We start from the raw sequence: 14,381 nt of genomic DNA on the forward strand, positions 1-14,381 counted from the left end.
TACAGCAAGGGAGAAGCAGCCTTTATTGCTAAGTTTGCAGTTTCATGTTTTTCTACAAAGTCCCGACATTGGGGTCAATCTGGGCAAAATGATCACTATAACTAAATTGCTCTTGTTAAATTCAGGAATCGAGACACTAATTGTCGGGTTTCAAGCAAAATAACAAAGGCAAACATTATTAAGACAGTGGGAGCGCTAGCCATCACCTAGCTCTGGCAGCAACGGCCAATCAGCTAGCTCTGGCAGCAACGGCCCACACGCCCCCCCTGCCCGGGGCGTGGGGGAGAGGGGAGCGGCCCTCCGGAATTGGGTCTGCGTCAGCCCGCTCACGGCCTCGCGTCCTTGAGTTGAAACGCAACCAATCAGACTTCAGCAAAGCGCGCCTCTCTGCCTGGCCGCGGACTGGGTCTCTGCAGAAGCGCATGCGCGGGGCGGGGCCCATTTATTTGAATCTAGGAGGCGGTGTTTGAATTCTGGAGGCTTTGAAGAAGGAGCGTGTTAGGTGAGGTACTTTTTCTTTTTCTTTTCCTTTTTTTTTTTTTTTTTTTTAAGGAGAGACAGAACGTGAGTAGGGGAGAGGCAGAGAGAGAGTGGGAGGCATCGAATTGGAAGCAGGCTCCAGGCTCTGAGCTGTCAGCACAGAGCCCGACACGGGGCTCGAACAGGTGAGGTACTTCTAAAGGCTGCGCGGAATGGGGGCCCTCAGAGCGGAGGGAATCTCCTGATTTCTGAGCAGGACTCTCCTACAAGGTGTGGCTGGGGTCGGATTTTTCCCCAGCCCAGGTATCTGTCTAGTGGGTGAGTCGCCATGGCCAAGTTCGCTCTTTGCTGGGGCAGGCTGTGAAGGGCCGGGTTCATGGGAAGCGATGATAGGACGGTTCAACTGGATGGGTTCAGAAGCTGCTATCCCTCGCTTCTTTTCTAGTACCCTAGGAAACTACTCAGAACCTAGAACTTCCCATTGGCTTAGATATACGTATTGCTCTCCTGCTCCGGCCTCGTATGTTGTAGGGAGGTGGGTTTGAGTAACTGTCTTTCCGACCATTTCCTTAGTTTTTCCTATTTGAGGCCAAAACTTAAAAGGCATTCTGGGTTCCTCTCTTAGCCTTTCTTTCCCTACATCCAGTTCTTTTATCACAGCCTTGCCCAGTCCATCTCCAAAACATATCAGTCATTTTCTACCTCTTCCACCGCTGTTTTAGGCCTAGTTCAGACTACAGTTATATGTCTTCTGGACTTCTGCAAGACTTTTAAAAATTGGTCTGTTTTCACTCCTTGATCCCCTAACATTCTTTTCTCCACACTGCAGCTGAAACGGTCTTAGAACAAATCAGATGGTATCACTCCCCTCTTTCACACTCCTCCCCACGCTACCCCCATAAATTTCATTAGGGTAGAGACCTTGACTGTTTTGTTATCTTATCCCTGGTAACTAGAACTGTGCTTTGCATGTAGTTGATCAACAATTGTTTATGGAATAAATGAGTTCACGGGGAATAATTCTGTTGTGAGAATCCTTAGTTTGGTCACCAGTTAGACTTTTGAACTGTGCAGTTTTAATTTAGCACTCACAAAGTGGCGAGCATAAAAGATTAAAAGCAAAATCAAGGAGGGTGGAGAAATATAGGAGTGAGTGGAGAAAGTGAGATTGAATGTATGAGATGGAATAGTTTTGGACTTATTGTGTGATAGAGCCATTTTAAGAGAGCTTGCTATGTTGCTTGTACTCTTTTTTTCCACAATAAGTCAAGTTCAACTTGTAAATGTTACCTTGGAGAGTTGTTTCTCCCTATTCCTATTTCGGTCAAGGGCTTTCTGTGCAAGTTAACCTATAGACTTTGTTGCCAGGATTGTTGTCAGGTATTTTGTGTGTATGCTGCTTGTGTGATAGTTATTGTGTACTGAATGTTTGGGAATACCAGGCAGATATGGTTCCTGTCTTTGTGGAGTAAAAAGGGATGCTTTGCCTGTTTAATGGTAACTTCACACTTGTTTCTGTATAGAACATGTGCAATAATGTCACCTCAAAAGAGAGTTAAGGACTCTAAGGCACAAAAGAGGACTTCACAAGATAGTGATAGTTATAAGACTAATCTCTTGGCCTTGAAAGAAGAGGACCTAAATGACTCAAAGTGCAGCTTAAAACATGGACAAAACGATCCAGTGAAAGATTATGGACATGCTGATGATGAAGCAGAAGATGCTCTGAAAAGAGCAGTGAGATACTTTGAGAAAGGTAAGACAGATAATTTTTCTTATCAAAGTTCTATTTCTGTAAAAAAAATATCCTACACCTTTTACTTATGGATTTTAATTTTTTAAATATTTTTTTAACTTTATTTATTTTGAGAGAGAGAGAGAAAGCATGAGCAGGGGAGGGGCAGAGAGAGAAGGGGGAGAGAGAGAGAGTCCCAAGCAGGCCCAGCACCATCAGCACAGAGCCCATTGTGAGGCTGAAACTCATGAACTGGGAGATCACGACCTGAGCCAAAACCAAGAGTGGGATGCTCAACCCATGAGCCACCCAGGTGCTCCCTTATGGGTTTTTAAAGGAAAGCATATTTTTGTTCATTCATGCTTTTTTTTATTTAATAGGCATTTATTGAGCAGTTACTAATGTCAGTATGTTGGGTACTAGGGATACAACAACAAAACAAACTCTTGGCAGTGTGGTTTCCAAACTGCTGCACATTGGGATTACCTGAGAATCTTTAAAAAAACATTGATGCCTGGCATCCAGTCTTAGACATTTTGATTTTATTGGTGTGGAATGCAGTCTGGGCATCAGGATTTTTAAAAGTCTCCTTAGGTGATTCCAATTTGCAGCAGAGTTTGGGAACTACTGCTCTAGTATTGGATCAGCTTATAGTCTAAGTTCAGTGCTTTTAGTTACTTTAGATCAGAGATGCCAGAGCATGATTCAGTTTTCCTCACTGAAGGTGCTATTGCTCCATTGCTGTTAAATATTGTAGAATTTTAAAGGCTTTGAAACATTTTGGGGAAGACATTTTTAACATAAAGCTATTTCTTTATAGTATCCCAAGTTGCAACTGTTGAGGTTGAAGACTGAAAGAATTTTAAAGGTCCCACTATTTAATATTGTTCCTTTTTCCAGGTCCTGTTGAAACTTCACGGAGTAGAGATAAAACCTTGGAAAAACACTTGAAAACTGTGGAAAATGTGGCTTGGAAGAGTGGGTTAGCTCCAGAAGGAATTGACATTCTACTAAATGTGGCACTTAGTGGCAAATTTGGTATGTCAAGGGGATACATTTGTCATCAGTTTGCAGTTAGTTTTGCCTTCCAGACTTTGAATTAGATTGTTTATTGGTATCAGCTGTAGTTCCTTATTTGTACTATTCTCTTCATAAAGCCAATCTGGTAAGATTATAAAATGGACCTTTCTTGTGTTCAAGCTACCTTATGAACCAAAAGTTTCAGTGTGCATATGTTGAGAATGGTTAGTTATCACATGACTTTACAAATAGAATGTATAGACTCTTATCTCCAAATATATGGGAGTCATTTTTAGTATTTCTCTTAAGAAGCATAGATAATACTTTAAATAATGCTGCTAGAAGGCAGCTTAAGAGATCACTTGATCTGTTTCATTGCTTTTAGGTTTACTTGCTTATGACAAGTCCCTGTTGATACTGGTTCCTTTATAGTGTCTATGATCTAACAGTCAATATGCTTTTGTTTTTGTGGAAATTATTTCTTTCCTCTTCTAAGTGCATTTTGAATGGAGGGGGAGAGGTTCTTAGAAAGAAATAACACCTGACCCGTATTCTTTTTTACTTGACAAGAACCTTTTAACCTACTCTCATCCAAATTCAGACTCGGAAGGTATTTAAGGCCTTGAACATCCTCATTTTAAAGGTGAGGAAACTGAGACTCCGAGTGGTTAAAGAGACTTGCTTAATGTCAGAGTTAGAACTGGGGAGCTTCGATCTTCTAACTCCCCTTCTAGTGTTTATACTGTACCACACTGCTAATTGGGCTTTCTACTTTTTTTTTTTTTGAACTGTTAAGACATCTGTCAAAACTGGTTGCTTTATATGTTATTTCCTGGCCCTTGCGTACTGGGTTCCTTTGTGTATGCCCTAGCATCATGTTTTCAGGGGTGTATGTTTTAAAGCAACAACACATTACTAGCTGAAACCAAAATATGACTCCCAGGTATTTTAGTTCTCTACCTTTACTTGATTAATTCTCTGTGTTTTCCCACAAAGTTAAATTTGACCTGATAAAATTGGCTCTTCTTTTAAGCGGTTTCAGATTTTTTGGTTCTTTTATTTTTTAACGTTTTATTTATTTTTGAGACACAGAGACAGAATGAGAGTGGGGGAGGGGCAGAGAGAGAGGGAGACACAGAACTCAAAGTAGGCTCCAGGCTCTGAGCTGTCAGAACAGAGCCCAACTTGGGGCTCGAACTCATGAACTGCGAGATCATGACCTGAGCTGAAGTTGGATGTTTCATCGACTGAGCCACCCAGGTGCCCCTAAATTTTTTGGTTCTAATATCTTTCCAGGAATCCATGTTTAATTTTTTAAATGTTTTATTTATTTTTGAGAGACAGAGCACGAGCTGGGGAGGGGCAGAGAGAGAGGGAGACACAGAATCTGAAGTAGGCTCCAGACTCTGAGTTGTCAGCACAGAGTCTGACGCAGGGCTCGAACTTATGAACCAGGAGATCATGACTTGAGCCAAAGTTGGACACTTAACCGATTGGGCCACCCAGACGCCCCTCCAGGAATCCATGTTTAACTAATCAGTGTCTATTGTCAATTCTATTTCTTCTCCCCTTAAAACATGTATGGAATATACAAGTATTTTCTATTTTGGAATTTCTCTTTTTTTGATATCTTAGAAAGTAATGGTTAGAAGGTTTCCATGATGTTTGTCAGGTCTTGTGGCAAATGCATGCCTCAGCCTTGGAAACTAGTATATGGCAATTTTAAAAATAATCTCTTTCTTTCTATTCTAACTTCATTTTTCTGTTAAGCTGGAATTGGAGATGTCATATGTGGCCTCCTTAATTGTTTTTCTCCTTTTCGTTATTTCTGTGATACCCTCCATCACTACTATATCTTTACATATAGCTCTTTTGCTAAGTTGAAATGCATATTCAGGGGCAGGTGTGCTACAAATTTCATAGTTAAGTACAAAAGGACTTTGGGGTGCAGTCAGTTAAGCTTCTGACTCTGGATTTTGGCTCAGGTCATGACCTCATGGTTCATGAGATTGAGCCTGTGTTGGGCTCTGTGCTGATAGTGTAGAGCCTCCTTGGGATTCCGTCTCTCCCTCTCTGCCTCTCCCCTGTTTGCGCTCTCTCTCTCTCTCTCTCTCTCTCTCAAAGTTAATAAAGTTTTGAAAAAAGGACTTCAGACACTTTAGAAATTAAAAAGTTGCTGGGAAGTAAGTATTAAGTCTATTGAATTCACCCTTTGAATTTGGTACATGTGTGAAGTGTTAGTGGTCAGACTGTTTTAAACTTTAGAAGAGTTGGGGATGGGAGTAAGGGAGAAAAGAGAAATGAAAACAAGGAACCATAGTGGAATAGAGAGATTTTTATTCTTGTGATTCATCACCTGCCATCACTGCTTCCTTCCTTCTCCACAGAATGATGGAGTAGAAATTGAGGTATATGTAGAATGAATAAATTTAGAGACTAATGTATAGCATGATGATTATAGTTAATATTGTTTTTAATGTTTATTTATTTTTGAGAGAGAGAGAGAGACAGACAGAGTGTGAGTGGGGGAGAGACTGAGAGAGAGAGACACAGAATCTGAAGCAGGCTCTAGGCTCTGAGCTGTCATCACAGAGCCTGATGTAGGGCTTGAACTCGCAAACAGTGAGATCAGGACCTGAGCCAAAGTCAGATGCTCAACTGACTGAACCACCCAGGTGCCCCAATAGTTAATAATATTGTATTGAATACGAGAAATTTGGTCAGAGAGTAGATTTCAGGTGCTCTCACCACACACACACAAATGTTAACAATGTGAGGAGATAATTGTAAATTATCTTGGCTGTAGTAATCATTTCACTATGTATATGCGTATGATATCATCATGCTATACATCTTAAATATATGTAATTTTTATTTAAAAAATAAATAGAGGTCTTCACCCTCAGGGAAAAAAAAAGATGTGTGTAAGATATTTCTGAGGATGTTACCTATGGGCCAAGTTAAGATCAGTGTTATTTCCATAAATGGATGTGATCATCATCCTAGAATACATCTAAAACAAACTGTATAAGATAATTTCTAAGAATGCTAATTGCAGAAGTGAGAACTGTGTTATTATAGTGAATGGATGTGATCAGCACACTGTAATGCATGTGAAACAGTGGTTAAAGACATGGATCCAAGATGCTTTTGAAAATTCTATTTGCATGAGAAGTTGAGAATAGTTGTTTTTTCAGTGACTGGTGTGATTACCACATTATAATGCAAATGAAACAATGTTTACGTACCAAAAAAATTGATGAGATATGCATTTAATTCTTTAAACCTTCATAAGCAGAAATTGATATAGGGTGTATACAAAGCTATTTGCAGCATCACTTCTTTTTTTTTTTTTTTTAATTTTTTTTTTCAACGTTTATTTATTTTTGGGACAGAGAGAGACAGAGCATGAACGGGGGAGGGGCAGAGAGAGAGGGAGACACAGAATCGGAAACAGGCTCCAGGCTCCGAGCCATCAGCCGAGAACCTGACGCGGGGCTCGAACTCCCGGACCGTGAGATCGTGACCTGGCTGAAGTCGGACACTTAACCGACTGCGCCACCCAGGTGCCCCTGCAGCATCACTTCTATTACCAGATGGGAGAATACCATGGAAGCCAGAGAGTATGATGGAAAGATTGGACCAGTATAGAATGATATTACTGCCAGCTAATTCCAAGAATAGCTGTTTCATTCTGCTGTCCTCCCCACTTTTTGGGAGGGATGGAGAATACAAATATATTTATTCTTAAATGAAGCAGCTCATGCAAGATGTCTGTCTGTAGCTTTAAATAAGAATCTATTGTGCCATTAAAAAATAATAACTAAATAAAAAATAATCTTTGAAATTTATAAGGCTTTTTTGAAGTATAATTCACATTCCATAGAATTCACTCTTCAAGTATGCAGTTCAGGATTTTTTTTTTAGCATATTCACAGAGTTGTACAATCATCACCACTCTCTAATTCCCACACATTTTCATCACCCCAAAGAGAAACCCTGTACTCATCCTCCCTTTTTAAATAGAAATATAGAGTCAAAGAATTTGCTTTATAGTTTATATTAGAAGTTAAAGGTACATTTTTTTTTGAAACTATGTTTTGAAATGATAATAAGAGATCTATCAAATATTACTCACTGTTGTTTATTGCCTTCAGTATACAGTGAGATTTTTTTGGACTAAGTGAATAATAGTAAAGTAATAAACAAGATTCTAAAATGTAGTTTAATTTGCAGTTTTGTCTGCTTTCCAGGAAATGTTGTAAACACTCGGATATTGAAGTGCATGATTCCAACAACTCTAATATCAGAAGATTCTGTGGTTAAGGCGGTTTCCTGGCTTTGTGTTGGCAAGTGTTCTGGTAGCACCAAGGTAATCTTTTTAAACTCTTTGATGATAAGTCCTTCAGAACCACTTAAGGGCTGGCAAGGAAGAGCCACTTATGGAGTAATGGCAGTGGCTTTTTGTGGAAAGCCTGTGGTTTTGGAACAATATAACTTGATGCAGGGACTCTGCTCAAGCAGAAATTTTTTACTGAGATATAAAATCTATTATCCTACTTTGTGCTAGAGGCTTCTAAAATAGCCCTGAGTGGGCAATTAAGCTCTCTCCTGTGCCAGTTACATTTCTCTAAAGATAAGCATTTTGTCTCTTGGTAGGTACTTTTTTATCGTTGGCTGGTTGCTATGTTTGACTTCATTGATCACAAGGAGCAAATTAACTTACTCTATGGCTTCTTTTTTGCCTCATTGGAAGATGATGCACTGGTAAGTAAAAATTGGACAACATTATGCATCAATCAAATGGTACGCTCTTGTATATTGACACATGATGTGTGCGTCAAAGTGCCACACAATGAGTTTTTCCTTATTTTTATTTATTTTTAAATGTTAATTTATTTATTGGGAGAGTGAGGCAGAGCACGCATGCGCATGAGCTGGGGAAGGGAAGAGAGAGAGAAATCCCAAGCAGGCTCTGCGCTGTCAGACACAGGGCTCAAACTCATGAACCCATGAGATCATGACCTGAGCCAAAACTGAGAGTTGGATGCTCAACCGGCTGAGCCACCCCAGTGCCCTGTTTTTCCTTATTTTAAATATTTTTTAAGTTTTTTAAGTTTGTTTGTTTGTTTGTTTATTGAGAGAGAGAGAGAGAAAGAGAGAGAGAACGCGAGCAGGGAAGGGCAGAGAGATAGAGGGACAGAGGATCCAAAGCCGGGTCTATGCCAACAGCAGATAGCCAGCAGAGAGCTTGATGCGGGGCTTGAACTCATGAACCGTGAGATCATGACCTGAGCTGAAGTTGGAGGCTTAACCGACTGAGGCACTTAGTTGCCCCTGTTTTTCCTTATTTTAAAATAGTCAGCAGCACCTGGGTTGCTCAGTTGGTTAAGCCTCTGACTTTGGCTCAGGTCATGATCTCATGGTTCGTGAGTTTGAGCCCCATGTTGGACTCTGTGCTGACAGCTCAGAGCCAGAGCCTACTTTGGACTCTGTGTCTCCCTCTCTCTCTGCCCCTCCCCAGCTCATGCTCTGTCTCTGTCTCTTTCTCTCTCTCTCTCTCTTTCTCTCTCAAAAAATAAGTAATAAACATTTTTTAAAAAGGGGGGCTCCTGGGTGTCTCAGTTGGTTGAGTGTTCCCCTTGGCTCAGGTCATGATCTCACAACATGTGAGTTAGAGCCCTGCGTCGGGCTCTGGGCTGACAGCTCAGAGCCTGGAGCCTGCTTAGGATTCTATGTCTCCCTCTCTGCCCCTCCCCTGCTTGTGCTATCTCTCTCAAAAATAAACATCAAAAAAATTAAAAATAAACATTAAAAAAATTAAAAATAAAATGTTAAACATATAGAAAAGTATAAAGCATAACACTCTTGCACCTGTCTTTCATATTAACAAAGTTTTTACCATATTTGCTTTATATTTTCTTTTAAGGAAATAAAATGTTACAGATAGAATCGACTCCACATTGGAGTCTCTGCTAATTTAGGGCAGTGATTGTAATCTTTTCCCTTTAAAACCACTTTAACAGAGTCCTGTGGGTCACTTATTCTACATTTTCTTGTATTACCACTGCAAAAACCTCATCAGAATTAATGAGGAGAGGATTGCTTTTGATGAGATGCTAGTGGACTGATTTTGATGAAATAGCATAATTATTCCCTTTGAAAACATTAGTAACTCTAAGAAATCAATCTGCTGTCCACCTGGAAGACTTTCAAGGGCCATCAGTAGTTCGTAGACCATGTGAATCATTCATTTAACCAAATTCCTCTTGGCTTTGGAAAGGAAATTCATTCATTGATTTTACTTTTAAAAATTGATGTTTTCACTGTATTTGTTGCATTGTACTAGGCACTGTAGAAGATTAAAAGTTTAGCAGAGAGTTTCTGTATTCCAGGGATTTAAAATCCAGTTGGGGGATTAAGGAAAGTGCATAAAGTTAAATAATACCTTAAGAGTTAAATTATCAAAGATAGTATATGACAATGTGGGGATAATAATTGCTGTGACTTTTCCAGGAAGGAAGAGAGCACTGTAAACCAGAGTGATTAGAAAAAACATCATAAATAAAGTATGTGGGCGTCAAGCTAGTCCTTGAAGGTTGAATAGGATGTGAGATTTGATAAAAGGAAATATTATTTCATATGACAGGAACATTTCAAGCAAAGTTGTTAGCTGTGTAAATTTTGTTCCCAGAGAACTTCAATAGATCAGTCTGACTTAACTACAGTTGTGTCAGGCAGTGGGGGAAGGTAGGGATGAAAAAGTTGGATGAGGAAAGATTGTAGAGGTCTTAAGGTGATGCTAAAGAATTTGAACTTTATCCTCTATCCAATGGGGAAATCAGTGATAATTTTTGGGAAGAACATGTTGAAAGCAGAATTGTTGGAAGTTGTGTTTAGTATGCCAAACAATATGAATAAGGAGAGAGGCTAGTGTTGGGAAGAATAGTTAGGAGACTAATATGATAATCCAGGTATAAAGTGATGAAGTCCTAGACTAGAAATTCTCAAATATGATTTGTGGGCCCCTTGAGTCTCCCTGATTCAGGAGTTCTGAGAAGTCAAAATTATTTTCATAGCAATGTCAAGATATTATCTGCTATTTTCATTGTGTTGGCATTTGCACTGATGGTGCTATAAAGTAATGGTGAATATAACTGGTGCCTGAGGGGTAACTGGGTGGCTCAGTTGGTTAAGCGTCTGAGTTCAGCTCAGGTCATGATCTCATGGTTTGTGAGTTCGAGCCCCACGTTGGGCTCTGTGCTTACAGCTTGGATCCTGGAACCTGCTTCGATTCTTTGTCTCCCTCTCTTTCTGCCCCTCCCCAGTTTGTGCTCTGTCTCTGTTTCTCTCTCACTGGTGCCTTAGCCAGAATCAGGGCAGTGGGGCCAAACTGTATTAATGGTCATTTTGTTCTTCACTGTAGTAAAAAACAAAAATGCTAGTTTCTCTTAATGTCTCAAATGAAGCAGTAAAAAATTATGCATTAATTTTACTAAATTTCAACCTTTGAGACATGTTTTTTTTTTAAATTTTTTTTTCAACGTTTATTTATTTTTGGGACAGAGAGAGACAGAGCATGAACGGGGGAGGGGCAGAGGGAGAGGGAGACACAGAATCGGAAACAGGCTCCAGGCTCTGAGCCATCAGCCCAGAGCCTGACGCGGGGCTCGAACTCCCGGACTGCGAGATCGTGACCTGGCTGAAGTCGGACGCTTAACCGACTGCACCACCCAGGCGCCCCCTTTGAGACATGTTTTTCATATTCTGTGTGATGAAATAGGAAGTACAAATAAATCCCGTCTGTGTACTAAAGTATAATTGTTGTCCTGAGGAATAGCACTTATGTGATTGAGTTGTGAGCTAAACTAGCTGCTTTCTTCATGGAATACCATTTTTACTTGAATGACTGACGTTTAAACTATGGTTATTCAGATGTGGGTATTTGGCAGATGTTTTCTCAAAAATGAAAAGCCAGTCTGTCATTTCAAAGGAAACAACTTGAAGTATTTGTTCCCACTGATTTGAGCTTTCAAGTGAAAATTATGAGTTGGGAAAATTTGTATCTACCACTGTGAACTTGACAGCTTCCCAATAGTTAAACTTTTCTGATGAGATTGGTAACAATAATAATAAATGTGAATTGTAATGAAATGTGTCAATATTTGGAAGCTTGGTATAACTCAATAAACCAGTCTTTTCCAGATGACTAAGTATGATGTTATAAAATTATACATGGGTAAAAGATCCATTCAAAATGCAAGATATATCAATGAATTTTATTTATTTACATAATACTTTTTCAAAAGACTTTATTTCTTTAATGTTTTTTCAATAGACTTTAATTTTATACACCAATGAATTTTAATAGAACAGTACAAAGAGTTTATTGATAAGGTTTCAGATTCCACATTGCAGCTAACCCTTAAGAGACTACCACTTATCAAGACTAATATACACCATTTTATGAAAAGGCTATTAAAATATTCCTTTCTTTTTCAACTACATGTCTGTGAGGCTGGATTTTCTTCATTTACTTCAGTGAAAACAAACCAGGTTTAGTGCTGAAGCAGAGAATCCAGCTGTATTCTATTAAGTCTGAAACATTAATGTCACTCTAGTCATTTTTTTTTTGGAGAATTAGTAGTTTTTCATAAAATAAGTCATTTATGTTAGCATGTAATGGGTTTATTATTTTTTAATGGATTAATAACCATTTTTAAATTTGTCAGTTTTAATTTCTAATATGGTGGGTATCTATAGATATAAACCAGATAAACAAAAGCTCTTTGGGATCCTCTAAGTTTTAAGAACGTAAAGAGTCTTGAGACCAAAAGGTTTGAGAACCACTGTCCTAAACTAAGGAGGTGGCAGTGGGGATGAAAAAGTGAAAGGACAGGTTTTGGTGGAAATTATAAAGGAAGAGTTGACAGGATCTGGTACCTAAATTGGATTAAGGAAAGGATCAGGAGATCAAGATCTGAGCCATTTCTCAGCATGGCTCAGAATGATGGTACCTTTGAACATGAAAGGGAAGGAGGTAGTTTTGGAAGGCATATAATATATTTGGATTTAGATGTACAAAGTTTGAGAGCACAAGGCATCCTGTAGAAATTCACTTAATGAACATTATTAACTGCATACTATGCCAGACATTGAATTTAGAATTGAAAATACAAATAACAGTAAGACATAATAATATATGTGAGGCTTATATGCTAGGCATTTGGTGCTTTATATACAGTTATTTTATCAACTCTAAGATGCCATCAATTGTAAGAGACATCATTATCTTATGAACCACTACTAAAAAGTGCTGTCATTAAAACTGTCATATGGCATCAATTATAAGATTAGTCCTATTTTCAGAGATTTAAAATGTAAAAAAAAATATTGGATTATGTAAAGTATTTTTTCTAGTCCTGGGGTTCTGAAATATTCCTTTAAAATTCAATATTTTTTTTACATCAATATTCCTTTAAAAAAATATTGAGGGGCATCTGGCTGGCTCAGTCAGTGAAACATGTGACTTGATCTTGGGTCATGAGTTCAAGCCCCATGTTAGACACAGAGCTTACTTTCAAAAAATGTTTATTGAGCACCTACTATTTTCTGTACTTGTGCTGTCCAATATGGTAGCCATTAACCTCATGTGACTAGTGGACACTAGAAAGTTAGCTGGGCCAAACTAAAATGTGTGTAAGTATAAAATATACACCAGATAAAATGTGGTTTTAACCCATTTAAGTCTCTTGACAACCTTAAAAGATATAGGCTTTTATCCTTATTTTATTCTTTTCTTTAAAAATTTTTAATGCTTTAATTTTTTTAATTTAATTTATTTTTTTAATTTACATCCAAGTTAGCATATAGTGTGACAATGATTTCAGGAGTTGGTTCCTTAATACTCCTTACCCATTTAGCCCATCCCCCTTCCCACAACCCCTCCAGTAACCCTCTGTTCTCCATATTTAAGAGTCTCTTATGTTTTGTCCCCCTCCCTGTTTTGTTTTTTTTTTTAATTTTTTTAATGTTTATTCATTTTTTGAGAGAGAGAGAGGGACAGAGCGTGAGTGGGGGAGGAGAAGAGAGAGAGGGAATCACAGAATCTGAAGCAGGCTCCAGGCTCTGAGCTGATAGCATAGAGCCCGACGCAGGCCTCGAACTCACAAACTGTGAGATCATGACTGAGCCAAAGTGGATGCTCAACCAACTGAGCCACCCAGGTGCCTCACCCCCTCCCTGTTTTTATATTATTTTTGCTTCCCTTCCCCTATGTTCATCTGTTTTGTATCTTAAAGTCCTCATATGAGTGAAGTCATGATTTTTGTCTTTCTTTGACTGATTTCGCTTAGCATGATACCCTCTAGTTCCATCCACATAGTTGGAAGTAGCAAAATTTCATTCTTTTTGATTGCTGAGTAATACTCCATTGTGTATGTATACATACATATCACATCTTTATCCATTCATCCATCAATGGCTATGGATAGTGCCGCTATAAATATAGAGGTGCATGTGCCCCTTCAAAACAGCATACCTGTATCCCTTGGATAAATACCTAGTAGTGTAATTGCTGGGTCGTAGGGTTGTTCTATTTTTAATTTTTGAGGAACTGCCATACTGTTTTCCAGAGTGGCTGCACCAGTTTGCATTCCCACCAGCAGTGCAAAAGTGTTCTTCTTTCTCCACATCCTCGTCACATCTGTTGCCTGAATTGTTAATGTTAGCCATTATGACAGGTGTAAGGTGGTATCTCATTGTGGTTTTGATTTGTATTTGCCTGATGATGAGTGATGCTGAGCATTTTTTTCATGTGTCAGTTGACCATCTGGATGTCTTCTTTGGAGAAGTGTCTATTCATGTCTTTTGCCCATTTCTTCCCTGAATTATTTGTTTTTGGGTGTTGAATTTGATAAGTTCTTTATAGATTTTGAATGCTAACCCTTTATCTGATATCTTGTTTGCATGTATCTTCTCCTATTCTGTCGGTTGCCGTTTAGTTTTGCTAATTGTTTCCTTCCCTGTGCAGAAGCTTTTTATCTTGATGAGGTCCCAATAGTTCATTTTTGCTTTTGTTTCCCTTGCCTCTGGAGATGTGTTGAGTAAGAAGTTGCTGCAGCCAACGTCAAAGAGGTTTTTGCCT

At 38.9% G+C, this 14,381-nt stretch overlaps 1 protein-coding gene across 1 annotated transcript in view; it reads left to right on the plus strand.

Moving 5' to 3' along the window:
- The first annotated feature begins 547 nt into the window (after window positions 1-547).
- The window catches only part of CENPI (centromere protein I), a 79,122-nt gene continuing 65,288 nt past the window's right edge, over window positions 548-14,381 (plus strand). The window contains exons 1-4 of the mRNA XM_043569583.1: window positions 548-2,236; window positions 3,116-3,253; window positions 7,489-7,607; window positions 7,895-8,002. Of these exons, the coding sequence (XP_043425518.1) occupies window positions 1,906-2,236; window positions 3,116-3,253; window positions 7,489-7,607; window positions 7,895-8,002 (696 nt within the window). The 5' untranslated portion in view covers window positions 548-1,905. The remainder of the gene's footprint in view (window positions 2,237-3,115; window positions 3,254-7,488; window positions 7,608-7,894; window positions 8,003-14,381) is intronic.

The sequence above is a fragment of the Prionailurus bengalensis genome, chromosome X (genome assembly GCF_016509475.1).
Source record: "Prionailurus bengalensis isolate Pbe53 chromosome X, Fcat_Pben_1.1_paternal_pri, whole genome shotgun sequence".
Classification (NCBI taxonomy): domain Eukaryota; kingdom Metazoa; phylum Chordata; class Mammalia; order Carnivora; family Felidae; genus Prionailurus; species Prionailurus bengalensis.